The following is a 17,480-nucleotide window of genomic DNA, read 5'->3' as shown; positions in this document are numbered from 1 at the left end:
CGCATCACTAGACAGTGAGTTGCGTTTCTGTGACAAAGTGGTAACTGTGGTGGGACCTGCACGACTGCAGAAGAACATAAATGGCCGGGACGACAGGATTATACTTTTTCAGCTAAGCGCAGTGACAGAAGATTGATGATTGACCGCACGTCCTCGGCCACCTAGTTATATACACACAGCCACAATTCAGGCATTGCCACCAGCTTTATGATAAAACATAATTATCTTTATGACCATACATTATATTTCAAACACATAAATAAAAGAAGTTAAAACCTGCAATTTTCTTTATAAATAAGATGGTGGCACAACCCATTTAACCTCAAAATCACCACCTTATTAACATTGTGTAAACCTCCTTTTCTGCCAAAAAGGCTCTAAACGAGTCCGGTGGTTTCCAGCACCAAGACGTAAGCAGCAGATTCTTTAAACCTGTATATAAATATGCTTACCAACCTGTCCTGCTTCCAGTGCACCAACTTGTGTTCACTTGCTTCCTAATATATACTACCCCTGGACACGCACCATTTTATGGAGAAGATTTACATTATTCACTTTTCCGTGATGTGAGATGATAGGACAAATGGTCGAAGATTGCTGAATTTCCCCAACATTCCTCTCATATATATCCTGAGCTCCAGGAAGTCATTATGTCATCCATGAAAACCTAGGTCAGGTACAAAAAATCCCAGAGAGGTGGAAATCTCTAGCAAAGTAGAGTAGACTATGGACTTCTCTGTAACCGTCCACCAGTGCAGACGTTGGGCCGGCTTTAGAAAGCTGTGCAGAGTATGTAGCCTCATCACAGAAAAACTGATGAGGCAGAAGACATCTGTCCAAAAGATTATGACAAAGGACTGGTGGTCTTCAGTTGGTGCCACTCTTTTTTGGGCGGTTGGTAGTAGAACCCTGTATGGTCTAGATAGGGGATAATTAGTGTTTTGTGCTGGGATGTAAAGGATTTCCATTTATTTTGCATTCCAAAAATAAGGAACAGGAGAAGCCATCTTTGATCGGAACTTCTATCTCCAACCTCATTGATCCCATGGCGCCTACTGCTGAGTATCTAATCTTCCACGCCGATCATGGCGATGATAAATCTATACCATGTACCAATCATCCCAGTCCAGCCCTGGTCTCCCTCATCTCAGGCAGCCACTATACAGCTGTAGTGGCAGATGTGACCACTTACCCACCACTCGTGGTCCTCTTCTCCATCCACCACAATGATCTCTCCTTCTGTAAATGTCAGTTCATCCGGATTGTCAGCGGAACAGTTATATATTGCTTTCACCCTCTTCGGCTTCACCTTCGCCTTTAGTAACAGAGAATATGAAATTATAACTAGTGCTGAAAACCCAAGAAACCACCAAATGACTCCTTTCTATGCATTTATGTATTTGGGCATCTTCCATGTTTGGCCAGACACCCCGGGAGTCTGATCAGTGATAGATGTGACATGGAGGAGGAGTGGGATGGAACTACAACATAGGCTTTTTTTTCCATTCTTTACCCCCTTCCCAACTGGACGGTGTTTTGTTTTTTTGCTCTTATTTTACATTTCCAGCGATACAGCCATCTCAGGGACAAGTTGGAGATCTGAATGGCGTTCGTTTTACTATATGTTGTAATGATAAAAAATTCCAAATTAGGTGAAATGATGATGATTAAAAAAAAAAAAAAAAAAACAATTCCGCCATTGTTTTGTGGTTTTTATGTTATCTGCCAATGAGAGTCTACAGGTCAGTGCGATTGTGTCTATAGCAAACTTGTATAGTTATTATATATATTTTAAAATCTTTGCAAAGAAAAAATGTTGATTGTCTCACTATTTTCTGAGACCTTATTTCTTTCGTTGATGGAGCTGTGTGAGGGCTTCTTATTTTGCATGCTGAGCTTTGCCTTTTACTGAAAACATTTTGGATTACACACTATGCTATGATCACTTTTTAGTGCATTTTTTTTCATAAAAAGCAAAGTTGTTTGCTTAAATAATTTAATATTTTGACAGCGCAAACATTTTCTGGATTTACCTTTTTCTTACTTTCCAAATTTATTTGATCTTTTCAGTTAAAAATATATGTTCATGTCTACAAATAGCTCCCATCTCTCCTTCATTGCTCTCATTTCTCATTCTTTCTTCCCCTCATCTCTTCTATTTGGTCAGAACACAAAGTTCAATAAGACGGTGAAAGATAGTGGTTGTTAGGAATGTATAATGTGAACTACACCGTACAACTTGGTATTGTTGCATTTCAGCTTGATCACCTCATTTTGATGTTTTGATTTACCTTTCTATTTTTCTACCTTTCAATTTTAAGCTATTTCTTTAGTGAACCTAAGATTGTTTGGTTGCTTTTATTATATATTGCAGTATATAGTACAATCACTGATCATCTATGAAGCCCAGCCACAGACTGGGCTTTATAGGAGCACCAAGATGGTGGACTTCAGTAGCCCGACTCATCATCCTACATGGCTCACTGCGATCATGTCATGGGAAAAACGGGGGATGAAGGGCATGGGAACATTGCACCACACAATCATACCATTTAAATACTGCTGTCAGAGATTAGCAGTGCCATTTAAATGGATGAACAGCAGTAATCAGAGTAAGCTCCTGTCGCTGCTGCTACTGGAAGGAGCCGAACAACACAACTGGTGTCTGTCGATTATGGAGCGGGCTCATCAGTAAATATACCAAGAATTTACTCTCCTGTCACTTTTGTTACTTGCCTGTTGAGATTTGCGTGGCATGGGTGCAGGCGGCTGTACAGGCACTGTGGTTCCAGGCTTAGGTCCAGGCTGAGAAGGGGCATCAGACAATGCATCTCCAGCAGCTGCATAGAAGACAAAACAGATTAATCACATAACTATTAACTATGTAAATGTAATCTATCTGTAAAATAAGAAAGCAGAGCCATCATATCTGACCAGATCGGAGCTGAACACGTTAATACTGGATGTGGCCAGACCCAATAAACCATGGATATACTGTGTCAATATTCGCTTTCTATCAAATATCAATGCATTAATAAGTGAGTTAACTAATAAAAAAGCAAACACAAAATTCTTCGCAAAATCTATCAACAGTAGGAATAGTAGCAGAAACTAATAATGTTCCATGATAAGGATTCTAGACGATACAGGTGAAAAACACTGATGAAACATGGATTGTCAAGACTGACATTGACCAAACACTGAGGACACTTTTTTTTGCATAAGTGAAAAAACACAGAAAAATAACGAGGCTTAAATCAAAGGTGTAGCTATGGTGGTGACGAAGTTGTGGTCGCACCCATGCCCAAGTGGTTCCTCTGACTCACAAGACCAAATCAACACAAATTCTACAACAGATGGAAGCCCTTTTACTTTCCAGGTTTTGTGTTGGGTTAAAAGCTTTAGGCCGGGGTCACACTGGCGAGGAATACGGACGAGTGAGAGGCGTTAAAAGCACGCATTAGACACGGACCAATGATTCTCTATGGGGCAGCTCCCATCAGCCGTATATTTCTCATCTGTAGTCTACGGTCCGTGCCAATCACAGCATGCTGCGATTGTCAGCGTACTACGCCCGTAGTACGCCAATGCAAGTCTATGGGTGCGCAAAAAATACGGATTACACACGGACCACACATGTGACTTGCGAGAAATACGCACCCAGTGTCTTTTAGAAAAGCCGGCAATTCGGTGCGCTATATAGTAAACTCACACTGACAGGTTTTATAACACAAACGAAAGAATAGATATAGACACATAGAATACACAATATATATATACACATATATATATACACACACACACACACACATATACACACACATATACACACACATGTCATTGAGATATATATATATATATATATATATATATATACACACACATATATATACACACTCACTGGCCACTTTATTAGGTACACCATGCTAGTAAGGGGTTGGACCCCCTTTTGCCTTCAGAACTGCCTCAATTCTTCGTGGCAGAGATTCAACAAGGTGCTGGAAGCATTCCTCAGAGTTTTTGGACCATATTGACATGATGGCATCACACAGTTGGCACAGATTTGTCGGCTGCACATCCCTGATGCGAATCTCCCGTTCCACCACATCCCAAAGATGCTCTATTGGATTGAGATCTGGTGACTGAGGAGGCCATTTGAGTACAGTAAACTCATTGTCATGTTCAAGAAACCAATCTGAGATGATTCGAGCTTTAGGACATGGCGCATTATCCTGCTGAAAGTAGCCATCAGATGTTGGGTACATTGTGGTCATAAAGGGATGGACATGGTCAGCAACAATACTCAGGTAGGCTGTGGCGTTGCAACGATGCTCAATTGGTACCAAGGGGCCCAAAGAGTGCCCAGAAAAAATTCCCCACACCATGACACCACCACCACCAGCCTGAACCGTTGATACAAGGCAGGATGGATCCATGCTTTCATGTTGTTTACGCCAAATTCTGACCCTACCATCCGAATGTCGCAGCAGAAATTGAGACTCATCAGACCAGGCAACGTTTTTCCAATCTTCTACTGTCCAATTTCGATGAGCTTGTGCAAATTGTAGCCTCAGTTTCCTGTTCTTAGCTGAGAGGAGTGGTACCCAGTGTGGTCTTCTGCTGCTGTAGCCCATCTGCCTCAAAGTTCGACGCACTGTGCGCTCAGAGATGCTCTTCTGGCCACCTTGGTTGTAACGGGTGGCAATTTGAGTCACTGTTGCCTTTCTATCAGCTAGAACCAGTCTGCCCATTCTCCTCTGACCTCTGGCATCAACATGGCATTTCCGGCCACAGAACTGCCGCTCCCTGGATTTTTTTTCTTTTTCGGACCATTCTCTGTAAACCCTAGAGATGGTTGTGCGTGAAAATCCCAGTAGATCAGCAGTTTCTGAAATTCTCAGACCAGCCCTTCTGGCACCAACAATCATGCCACGTTCAAAGGCACTCAAATCACCTTTCTTCCCCATACTGATGCTCGGTTTGAACTGCAGGAGATTGTCTTGACCATGTCTACATGCCTAAATGCACTGAGTTGCCGCCATGTGATTGGCTGATTAGAAATTAAGTCTTAACACACAGTTGGACAGGTGTACCTAATAAAGTGGCCAGTGAGTGTATATACAGTGCCTACAAGTAGTATTCAACCCCCTGCAGATTTAGCAGGTTTGATAAGATGCAAATAAGTTAGAGCCTTCAAACTTCACACAAGAGCAGGATTTATTAACAGATGCATAAATCTTACAAACCAAAAAGTTATGTTGCTCAGTTAAATTTTAATAAATTTTAAACATAAAAGTGTGGGTCAATTATTATTCAACCCCTAGGTTTAATATTTTGTGGAATAACCCTTGTTTGCAATTACAGCTAATAATCGTCTTTTATAAGACCTGATCAGGCCGGCACAGGTCTCTGGAGTTATCTTGGCCCACTCCTCCATGCAGATCTTCTCCAAGTTATCTAGGTTCTTTGGGTGTCTCATGTGGACTTTAATCTTGAGCTCCTTCCACAAGTTTTCAATTGGGTTAAGGTCAGGAGACTGACTAGGCCACTCCAACACCTTGATTTTTTGCCTCTTGAACCAGGCCTTGGTTTTCTTGGCTGTGTGCTTTGGGTCGTTGTCTTGTTGGAAGATGAAATGACGACCCATCTTAAGATCCTTGATGGAGGAGCGGAGGTTCTTGGCCAAAATCTCCCGGTAGGCCTTGCTATCCATCTTCCCATGGATGCGGACCAGATGGCCAGGCCCCTTGGCTGAGAAACAGCCCCACAGCATGATGCTGCCACCACCATGCTTGGCTGTAGGGATGGTATTCTTGGGGTCGTATGCAGTGCCATCCAGTCTCCAAACGTCACGTGTGTGGTTGGCACCAAAGATCTCGATCTTGGTCTCATCAGACCAGAGAACCTTGAACCAGTCTGTCTCAGAGTCCTCCAAGTGATCATGAGCAAACTGTAGACGAGCCTTGACATGACGCTTTGAAAGTAAAGGTACCTTATGGACTCGTCTGGAACGAAGACCATTGCGGTGGAGTACGTTACTTATGGCATTGACTGAAACCAATGTCCCCACTGCCATGAGATCTTCCCGGAGCTCCTTCCTTGTTGTCCTTGGGTTAGCCTTGACTCTTCGGACAAGCCTGGCCTCGGCACGGGAGGAAACTTTCAAAGGCGGTCCAGGCCGTGGAAGGCTAACAGTAGTTCCATAAGCCTTCCACTTCCGGATGATGCTCCCAACAGTGGAGACAGGTAGGCCCAACTCCTTGGAAAGGGTTTCGTACCCCTTGCCAGCCTTGTGACCCTCCACGATCTTGTCTCTGATGGCCTTGGAATGCTCCTTTGTCTTTCCCATGTTGACCATGTATGAGTGCTGTTCACAAGTTTGGGGAGGGTCTTAAATAGTCAGAAAAGGCTGGAAAAAGAGATAATTAATCCAAACATGTGAAGCTCATTGTTCTTTGTGCCTGAAATACTTCTTAATACTTTAGGGGAACCAAACAGAATTCTGGTGGTTTGAGGGGTTGAATAATAAATGACCCTCTGAATAAACTTTTCACAATTTAAAAAAAAAATTAAACAAAGAAATAACATTCTTTTTTGCTGCAGTGCATTTCACACTTCCAGGCTGATCTACAGTCCAAATGTCACAATGCCAAGTTAATTCCGAATGTGTAAACCTGCTAAATCTGCAGGGGGTTGAATACTACTTGTAGGCACTGTATATATATGACAAATTAACAAATTACCACGAGAGCGCACACATTTTCTTACAACGAATTAACCCCTTAAATTAACACCTACACGTCCGAAATTTTACACATCAACCCTCATCTAATTACTAATAAAAGACATACAAAACAAAACATGAAATGAAATGGTTTACTGTATGTAAACCATGTGTCATTTCATGTCGGGTTGGGGAATGATTTGACAAAAGCCAGCAATTGAATTAGCGGCTATTCTGCTATGAAGAACTCTGTGAAATATATATATATACACATACATACAGTATATATATATATATATATATATATATATATATATATACACACACACACACTCTATGTGTCTATATCTATTCTTTGGTTTCTGTTAGAAACCCTGTCATAGGGCTCCATTATATGTCCATTTTGCAAGCCGGCGAGAAAATCTCGCCATACGGATGCCATACAGATTACATACGGATGCTGACATGCGCAAAATACGCGACTACACCTTGCTTACGGATGACATACGGAGCACTGTTTAGGGGTCATTCATCCGTATTACGCCTGTAAACTACGGACCTGTTTTGCGTCTGTTAGTGTGACCCCGGCCTTACACTCTGCCTTTTTGTGATTGTATGTATATGTAAGGCTGGCCATACACATTAGATGGCGGTTGGCTGAAAGATCGTTCGGCTGACAGCCATCTCTGCCGACTCTTCCCATACACAGTAATACTCCTGTGTTGTCAATGAGAAAGCCACCAACTTATCTCAGGGAGAACGATGCAATCAGTAGTCTGAAATCAAATATTTCTGATCGACATCTCTACCAACCATCATTTCGCCGGCCCCCCCAAACATATTAGACCATCGGTCGAACCTGTCGATATCGGTAGGCTTGTCCAACATAAGTCTAATGTGTATGGCCAGCTTAAGTCTTTAGTATGAATGTGGTATGTGTGAATGTAAAACCACTGCCAGAGATCCTTATTAAATTATATGCACAGAAAAGTCATTAAAACTTAAAAAATATTATGGCCACATCTGTGCTTGGGGATCGTGATGCTTCACTTGGATACAAGAGTGTTGGGAACTCACCAGGATTCGGTAAGGATGTTGTGGCTGCGGCCTGGCTCTTACCCGGTGGCGCAGGCTTCTCAACCCTGGCAAAATGTATCAGAAACACAATAAATTAGAACAGGCCAAATGATATCACCGATGTGGAAAGCCTGCCATATTATAACACTATACAATATTCCTGTAACCTGACATTGTGTTTATGTACAGTCAGGAAAATAAGTATTTGATACTCTGCCGATTAAGCAGGTTTCCCCACATACAAAGAATGGAGAGATCTGTAATTTTTTTCGTAGGTATACTTCAACTGAGAGAGACAGAAAAATCTCATTGTATGATTTTTCCATAATTAATTTATTGCATGAAATAAGTATTTGATCACCGACCAACCAGCAAGAATTCTGGCTCTCACAGAAGAAGCTCTCCTACTCTGCACTCATTACCTGTATTAACTGCACCTGTTTGAACTTGTTACCTGTATAAAATACACCTGTCCACACAATCACACTCCAACCCCTCCACCATGGCCAAGACCAAAGAGCTGTCTAAGGACACCAGGGACAAAATTGTAGACCTGCACAAGGCTGGGATAGGTTACAGGACAACAATCAAGTTGTTTAGTGAGAAGGCAACAACTGTTGACACAATTAATAAAAAATGGAAGAAACACAAGTAAGAATGATTCTAAGGCTGGTTTCAGACAAGCGCATTTTACATGCAGCACACGGCGCCGCTAAGCCCAGCCCCCTGCCCGCTCCGTCCAGTCATTTCCTCCTACTATCGCACATGGCTGCATGCGATCTGCGCACCCTATCTGCGCTAGTAGGATGTTTGCGTGCGCTGCGCACTTTTGAAGGTGCGCCGGTGTGCGCTGCGCACGCAAATATCCTACTAGTGCACGGTCTGCGCACCCTATGCTAAAGATAGGGTGTGCAGATCGCATGCAGCCATGTGCGATAGTAGGAGATGACCGGACGGGGCGGGGCTTAGCGGCGCCGTGCGCTGCCTGTAAAATGCGCTAGTCTGAAACCAGCCAAAGAAAGGTCAGGAATCAGCCTAGAGCTACTTGGGAGGACCTGGTCAATGACCACAGTCTCAAGCATTACCGTTTGAGACTGTGGTCCCCCTGCTCACGCCAGTTTCAAGTTCACCAATGACCATCTGGATGATCCAGCAGAGGCATAAGAAAAGGTCATGTCTCAGACGAGACCAAAATAGAACTTGGTAGCCAGGGCAAGTAAGGAGTGGCTCCGTAAGAAGCATTTCAGGTACTGGAGTGGCCTAGCCAGTCTCCAGACCTCAACCCAATAGAAAATCTTTGGAGGGAGCTGAAACTCAATGTTGCCCAGCGAAAGCCCCGAAACCTGAAAGATCTGCAGAAGATCTGTATGGAGGAGTGGGCCAGAATCCCTGGTGCAGTGTGTGCAAACTTGGTCAAGAACTACAGGAAACGTCTGACCTCTGTAATTGCAAACAAGGGTTTCTGTACCAAATATTAAGTTCTGTTTTTCTATTGTATCAAATACTTATTTCATGCAATAAAATGCAAATTAATTATGCAATAATCATGCAATGTATTTTCTGGGTTTTTTTTTCTTTAGATCTTCACGGGTGAAGTGTACCTATGATAAAAATGACAGACCTCTCCATTCTTTGTAGGTGAGAAAACTTGCAAAACCGGCTGTGAATCAAATACTTTTTTCCCCACTGTAATTACTGTAAGAGATCTGGAGAATCAGCAAAACAGAAGATTGCAGCATAGAAGACCCCCAACTGAGACATGAGAACTAGGTTTAAAGCTTTAGACTTCTGTGCACCCTAAAAAATATTGTCGCGGTAAAGCACCCAAAGATGATCTTCTGATAAATTGAACTATATTTTATGTAATTAATAGCTGAATGGCCCCAGTGGGTTAATACTGAAAGACAAGGCACAAAGTAGCATATAAGGTAGAATGACTTCCGATTAACTCAATGATTTTCCCAAAAATGTCCAATAACAATGGAAAGGCGCAAAGAATTCAGCTGACCCAGTACATGATCAGTCTGTATATACACTACCCAAGTGTCCCATAAAGGCAAATGTCATTGAAAGAAGAACACTCAGCCGAGGATACACTGATGTTTATGGAGGAGGCAGAAGGGAGTAGCTGGAGGCCAAGCAAACGTTCATCCGCCTTATCGGAGGTGCTAGACTGTAGCGACAAGCCGACAAATCTGATCCTGGAATCTAGTTTTTAGGTTTCACCACAAAAAACCACCAAGAAAAAAAAAACCCTTTTCTCCTGAAATGGTCAGATGGCATAAACCTAATACTCACCCTGGAGCCAGCTTCTTTTGCTGCAGCCTGTTGGGAGGCTGTGGTGGGACTGGAGGGGGTGTTGGTTTGTTCTGGGGTACCGGAGGAGGCTGGACCGGTTTGGTGTGCTGGCTCAAGGCTTCCATAACACTGGGTGTTTTTGCCACAGGAGGTGGAGGGGGGTCTGGAGGAAAAGCAAAATAATTTGTAGATTGTGTGATATATAACACGTCATACAGAGAAGACAATGCTCCAAAGACTCGGGCAACGTGGATGTTAATAGGACGATACTAGAGTTGGTGCAAATAGATTGGCAGGATACTGGACCTGAGCAGTGGGAATCGCCTCTTACCTATCGGCATCAACGGCTCTTTATTTTTTTTAGTTTAGATTACTACTTGGCCTGAAATTTTGCCAAGCCAGCTAATCAAGAGAGGAGCTGAGGGATGCCATCAGGCAAGAGTTGATTCTCATGGCACAAATCAATCTACACCAACTCTAGAAGATACACGGAGATTTTTGACCAAGCTCCGTATATGTGTACAAAATATAAGGAATGAGGGACGCATGACAAAAGGAAACCATAATGGATGGGGGATTGTCATGGGCCTAATGGTGATCACTGGATGTGAGCTCCCTTTACTGTACCACATTACTGCCCAACTTTCTAGAAACTTAGAGGAGACTATATGAGGCTAATGGAGCTAGCTGCCATACTAACCATGCTTCTGTTTTCAGATCATGGCACTGTGCAACTTTAAAAAACAGGAGATCAACTAGTCAGCAGTCATCTGGGAAGAGTCAGGCACTGAGGGAGGGATATGGAAGTAATACCCACTCTGTTCTGTATTGCAAGCCATGAACGACCATAAAAACCCGCCATACACTGCTGCCAAGCCAATAATCACATGGAAGGAGCGACGTTCACACAGATAGATACAGGGAGACGTAACAGTAATATAGGTGGATGAGATGCCAACAACGTGGCTCTCACACACAAGTAGATAGCAAGCAATGCATTTGGCACGGTGCTGGTGAGATCACGTACTTGTGGCGGTAGAGGTGACACGCATTGGTGGCACAGGGGGATGAATAGCTGGCGGGTCAGATGACGACCTCTGTCTGCTGCCACCACTCTCATGTCCTAGTGGATGAGATTTCCACGCTGGGGTATTTGAAGGGGTGTTGTGTATACTACTGCCAAATATTGTCGACTGTACTAGAGGGGACAAAAATCAAGAGGGTGGAGGAGATATTTCCATATATCACACATAAACACAGCGGCATGCAATCGTTTATGCGTCTTATCCAGTACAACAGTATCGCAACATGAATTTCCACCATCTTTGTGTAGCATAACGTATAACTGGTTTACTTTTAGTGCTGAGGTTTATAATGGACTATTGCTCCATTCACATAAAAAGCCTCATTATAATTTACGCTGGGTGCACTAATGGTCTCATCGTGGATCGTACAGGGTATGAGCCAAATCTATGACTGACCGAGATCAAGGAGCTGCTAATGTCGTCTGCAAATACAATGCTGCTTAAGCGATTGTAGATGACTACTGGAGCCATTCATAAATACTGGGATTAAGAAATATTCCTGGAGGAAACCTGCGTAATAATGGGAGTAATAATCCCTTGTGTGCTCCAGGTCTTTGCTGTAAGTAGTTATTTAGAAGGATGGGGCTAGAGGCCTGAAGAAGGTACACCTTATCCTATATACCTGGGACTGCGGAAAAGAAGGGTCAGGCATGATGGATTTCCACATGTGCCCCATCCCTTGTCCTTGAGATAAGCAGCAACAAACAATTGCCACGTCTCCCTATCATGTGCACACCTCCAATCCGTGCATCCAGGTTTATGGAGGTCCAGCTGTGTGACATCTGTGCTATGGGAATGACCAGTCCATCCACACTCACAGGATGGAAGATTAAAAAGGAGACAACTAAGAAATGTGAACTAGCAGGTTTTGGTGGCAAGAAATTCATTGGACTCATAAGCTTGTCCAGCTTTTTTTTCACAGTGGTATCTGGTGGAGTTGATGTAGTTTTCTCTTGTTTGGAAGTTATCCCCTTATCCACAATGAATAAGGGAAGAGTTCTAAACTTCATAACTTCCCAATTGTTGTGAGCTGACCGATCCTGAGAATGGAGCTCTGAAGACCCACATCTGAATGGAGGAGAGGTCGAGCACGTGCACTACCACTCCATTTATTCTTAGTGGGAGTGTCAAAGACTAGCCGAGCGCTGCGCTCCTGTGTGGGAGAGTTGGGCGAGTTAAGACTTTACCATACACAGATTTACATCAGTCGAACCCGCTTATATCAACACCTTCGACCAATGGTCCTCTGTGTATGGGGGCACCAGCTGACTGATGGCCATGAGAGGTCAATCAGCTATGTCTGATTTCTGACTGCCGATCGCATTGTTCTCCTTGAGATAAGCCACCAGACGATGTGCCAGCTGGTGGCACTCTCATAGAGAACACAGGAGCGCTCGGCCAAACGAGCGCTCCTGTGTATGGGAGGAGTCGGCTGAGTTGGCTGTCAGCCAAACAATCTTTCAGCCGGCAGCCACTTAATGTGTTTGGCCAGCCTAGGCTTCCAGCCAAACAATCAGCCAATCCATTGCTTGGCCAAGAGTCATTTAAAGCAAATGAGGGAGTGGAAGCTTTAGGCTCTGTAGAGTCTTTCCTCTGATCACGCAGATCATTTTTGAGGCACAGTCCTTGCCTTCGCCTTCTCTGAACTTACATTCATCAGATCAGAGTTAGCATATGGTTAGAAAGTTCTAAAGCATATGGTTAGAAAGTTCTATGCCCGAAAGTTTTGAGACTGACACAAATTTTGGTTTTCACAGCTGCTTCAGTGTTTTTACATATTTTAGTGGAATGTTTCTCTGGTTACTGAAGTATAACTATCAGCATTCCATAAGTTTTTACACTTGTATTGTCAAATACAAGAAGGTTATGGAAAGTTATATTATACTCACCCAGAGGTCCGGTCCGGTGCGGTGGGTGTCGCGGTCCGGCGCCTCCCATCTTCTAGAGATTACGTCCTTTCTTACTTCTGCCGCGGCTCCTGCACAGGCGTACTTTCTCTGCCCTGTCGAGGGCAGAGTAAAGTACTGCAGTGCGAGGGACCTCGCTGACCTTTCCTGGCGCCTGCGCACTGCAGTACTCTGCTCTGCCCTCAACAGGGCAGAGTAAGTACGCCTGTGCAGAAGTAAGGAGGACGGCATCTCTAGAAGATGGGAGGCGCTGGATTGGACCGCAACACCCACCGCCCCCGGTAAGTAGAATCTAACTTGTTTTTCTTATTTTTCAGGTTACCTCGGGGGCTTATCTACAGCATTACAGAATGCTGTAATTTTATTCTCACTTTTATTATATTGCACACATTATCCCTACCAGGTTTATCACTCACCATCTTCAGCTGGTTTTTCATCTATTACCGGATGGTCTGCCATCCATTTACTTGGGAAAAGGGCACATTGATCACATTATTATTCATCACATTTATTTATGAATTTTATTTGAGATTAGTATTATTGTGCTCTCCTTCCTAATTAGACTATCATTCTTTCAGATGTCCAAAACAGTCTGAAGGGGCTTCAGCAGAGAAATAACTTTAACCCCATCTTCTTTAGGCTAGTCACTGCAGTTCCTGCAGAAAGTCAGTCTGTCATTGATGTTTTGATTGCTGCCCTTCTTAACACCAGGCCAGTCGCCAAAAGAGTACACCTCACCGTGAATGCAGATGCATTGACACCTGCCTGCTGCCAGTCGTGAGCAAGCTCTGCTCTTGTGTCGAACTAATAGTCAAGCTGATACCACTTTAGGAGATAGTCCTGGCACCGCACCTCCTGGACTTTCTTGGGTACAATGAGGTTACTTCACAGCAACTGAACCACTTTCTTTGAAGTTCTTGATAATCTGATAAATGCAATGATGACTGTACATTTCCTTGGTGGTAGCCATTGTTAACAGAAGACCATTTCAAGCACCAGCACTCTTAAAGCAATAAGTCTGGTCTTATCTCTCTATCATGTTGATGGAATTATATCATCTACCTTATCCTTGCCAAAACTTCCTCCTGAGTTAACGAAAAAAAAAAATCACTGAAATGGTGTAAACAGCTACATCTAATTTTATGGCAGGGCTGAACCGAAGAGGAAATGGGGCTTTTGTGAATAAATTAATTTTCATGGCAAGAAAGGTATTGCAATTCATTGATCAAGTTTCATAACAATGTCGTTTTGATCCAAATTTCCACTACAACAACTGAAGCAGAAAACTTTTCAGTCTCAGAACTTTTGGCCATGACTAAACATCGCTGGAGCCAAAAGCAAGTAGCTCCAGGTATGAACCCCTTGTAAAAATGATTAAAGCATTTATTGCTTATTTTCTGATATCAAGAACATCTGTAAATTCCTTAGACCAGTGGGTCATAATGCAAAAATTACAGAGTTTTACTATTTTTTTGACCACTGAATAAAAATGAATAATAAAGGGGATGTTAATACTTTAGTGCTCAACTGTGGTCGTACCCGACCATACAGAGTTAGGTTATTAGAAGAATGTTTTTTCTGTTAGTGTGTCTCTTTAGTCCAGGTGAGAAGAGAGGTGACCGCTTATGGATACCATGAAAAAATGTCACACACACGTCGTGTGTACACAACATGCGGCAATCTGGGACAGACTATGAATACTTTGCTTTGTTACCTTTTGCAACGTTCCTTGGGGGTAAAGGAGGGGCAAGAGCAGTGCCAGCCATGCCACCAGGAGAGCTGCTGTTATTCAGCACTGCACCGTAAGTTTCATTCTGGATGATATTTGGCAAGAAATTTCTTTGTTTGTCCTTGGCAATGTTGGCTGCATCTCTGGCCAGGGAGGCAACACTGGATGGCACTGTATTAGCTCCAATTTGGTAAAAACTGACTGGTCTCTCCTCCCGGCGGATGGGACTTGGCTGCTACAAGATCACAAATAAAAAGTTTAGAGACCAAGAGAGATAACAATGTAAAAATACAAGCAGAAAATGTATACAAACTGCAAAAAACTTTACACAAGCTGCAAAAAAAAAATAAGTGCAAAGCTTGTTCACCCGCCAACTACACATACACGCATTTACATTTAGCTGCGATCATCTGCTACTGGTGGCTCTCAGGCAGCTCCAAAACTACAACACCCAACATGCTCCTGCATACAGGCACTTTTAGTTTTGTAAGAGCTGGAAAGTCACTAGTTGCAGATTACGAAATTATTCACTGATGTATTTTCTATTTTCCAAAATCAGTCCCCCACGCTGAGATCTCAGCGACCATGCAACCACCCCGAAGTACCCTTTATATAGATTAATGAGTTCTCCAAAAAAGACATTAATGACATAAGTGTTGGATAGGTGTGAAAGAAAGTGGTAGGATCTATAGCAATCTCTGCAACTGGATTCTAGCCCGGATTAGCTCAAAAAGAACCTTTTTCAAACTTTGAACTGAAACGCGTCATAATATAGGATGCCAATAGATTAAAGTTTCCATTGTACATCTGAAGTGTCGGTCTATTCCACTGTGGATATACTTGGGATGCCATTCTCTGGACAAGTGTGCCACTTAAGTGCCAACTCGATGTTTTCCTTTGTTTCCAGTGATACCCACACTTTTCCTTGATTTTATGTACAGTGGCCAATTGCTACCAAGTCACCATGGTAAATAAAAATCAAACAAGGGCCCTTGTATTTGTGCTTCGCAATACGGAAAGAGACAAAACCAACCTGAATTTTATCATCTACGTCATCATCACTTTCATCCAAGTCCGCGTGATGCAACCTCCATTCATATTCCACATGGACGTGAGCATTGAAGCGTCCAGATAAAGCCTGTATCAACTGAGACACCAGAAGAAGTGACAGTGGTCAGGAAAGAAGAAATGTCTGACTGATAATCGATCACTGGATGATCTATGAACAGACTGTAAAGTTTAGGATGAGCCCTAGTAATATAGGCCTGTAAGGTGAAGCACATACCGTTCATCCACACCTCCATACACCTCCTCACACTTACCCTGAAGGGGGTATGCTCTGACAAATCTGCCCCAATGTCGTCATTTCTTATATAGCATGATAATAAGTTCCACCCTTCTAATATATTATCTCCAGAACCCCAGTATTAAGGGATGGGTCTGTAAGGTCCCCTGTAGTAGCTCTCCATATCCTTCACCCAAACAACTACATTTATTATGTTACCATTCACGTAATACATGGATTGGCCAGTTCTGTCAGAGAGGGAGCCACTTCTACATGATGTCACTCCAGCGTGGCTTTAAAAGGGGGATTTAAAGTAGGGCAACCCCTCTATAACATGTTTTCTCCCTTACAGCAAGAGATCAGCAGTGTTTCCCCCTCCAGCGATGGAAGCAGAAGTACCCGTGGCACGGGCACGTATTATAATGTCACCTGCTCCCACAGATGCCCTTTTCTAGGTAGCAGCTCAAACATAAAAAGGTCCACACTTCATAAACCCCCATTTATTAAATGGGCTACAGAATTAATTCTGAGACCACAGGAAGCGACTCGCAGCACGGCCAAAACTCCATCCACCTATCTAAAAAATGTAACGGCCATCGGCCACAGAAGTGGGTGAAGTTTGGGTTGTGTCTGGTCAGCAACTCCGCGTGGTCGCACCCTTAGGAGACAGTAAAAATTAGGTGGTACAGTAACAATAAACAAGACATACCAAGTCCTCGCACTGCGCGTGCTTCAGCCTCTTCGCTATGTCCAGAGGAGTTTCTCCTGCTTCATTGGCTGAAAACCAAAACAGAAAACTGTAAACCAAATTTAGGCCTCTTTCACACATCAGGTTTTCGCCGTCAGGCGCGATCCGGCGCTTTTGACAGAAACCGGATCCGGCGAAATGCAATGCCGGATCCGGTTTCCCCCCCATTGACTTGCATTTGTGCCGGATCGCGCCGGATGGCCATGCGTTTCATCCGCTTTTCGCCGGATCCGGCAATGTGACGCGATCCGGCGTCTGGAAAAAACGGAGACTGTAACGTTTTTTGTCTCCGGCGTAAAAGCCGGACACGCCAGATCCGGCGCGTCCGGCTTTTTCACACAATGAAAGCCTATGAGCGCCGCAATGCGCCGGATCCGGCGAAAGCCGGATCCGGTGGCCGGATCCGGTTTTTTGGGTCTGAGCATGCTCAGTAGCTCTGCCCACAAGACATATATAAAAGCAAGACAGTGGGACCCACAGCCACACCCAACATGCCACCCAAGAAAGCAACCAAGCGCAGCAGGAGAAGGCAGGAGACCACTGCAGCACCATCAGCACCACCACCACCCCAAATGGAGCAGCAAATGGAACATGCTGAGGAGGGGAGGCCAGCAGCAGATGAGAGAC

General features: G+C 43.6%; 1 protein-coding gene across 3 annotated transcripts in view; it reads right to left on the bottom strand.

Annotated features, from left to right (window-relative positions):
* The window catches only part of ASAP2 (ArfGAP with SH3 domain, ankyrin repeat and PH domain 2), a 221,883-nt gene that overhangs the window by 1,215 nt on the left and 203,188 nt on the right, over positions 1-17,480 (bottom strand). For 2 of the 3 annotated variants that reach the window (XM_073568181.1, XM_073568183.1), the window contains 8 exons: positions 16,815-16,882; positions 15,854-15,967; positions 14,806-15,055; positions 11,127-11,297; positions 10,100-10,262; positions 7,802-7,866; positions 2,737-2,840; positions 1,193-1,315 (listed from right to left, as the gene is read on the bottom strand). In XM_073568181.1, coding sequence (XP_073424282.1) covers positions 1,193-1,315; positions 2,737-2,840; positions 7,802-7,866; positions 10,100-10,262; positions 11,127-11,297; positions 14,806-15,055; positions 15,854-15,967; positions 16,815-16,882 — 1,058 coding nt within the window. The remainder of the gene's footprint in view (positions 1-1,192; positions 1,316-2,736; positions 2,841-7,801; positions 7,867-10,099; positions 10,263-11,126; positions 11,298-14,805; positions 15,056-15,853; positions 15,968-16,814; positions 16,883-17,480) is intronic. The other variant, XM_073568182.1, reaches the window with a different exon arrangement.

The sequence above is a fragment of the Dendrobates tinctorius genome, unplaced genomic scaffold (genome assembly GCF_039654945.1).
Source record: "Dendrobates tinctorius isolate UK_male_01 unplaced genomic scaffold, ASM3965494v1 ptg000021l, whole genome shotgun sequence".
NCBI classification, from domain to species: Eukaryota; Metazoa; Chordata; class Amphibia; order Anura; family Dendrobatidae; genus Dendrobates; species Dendrobates tinctorius.
This window is presented reverse-complemented; position numbering and strand designations above follow the sequence as displayed.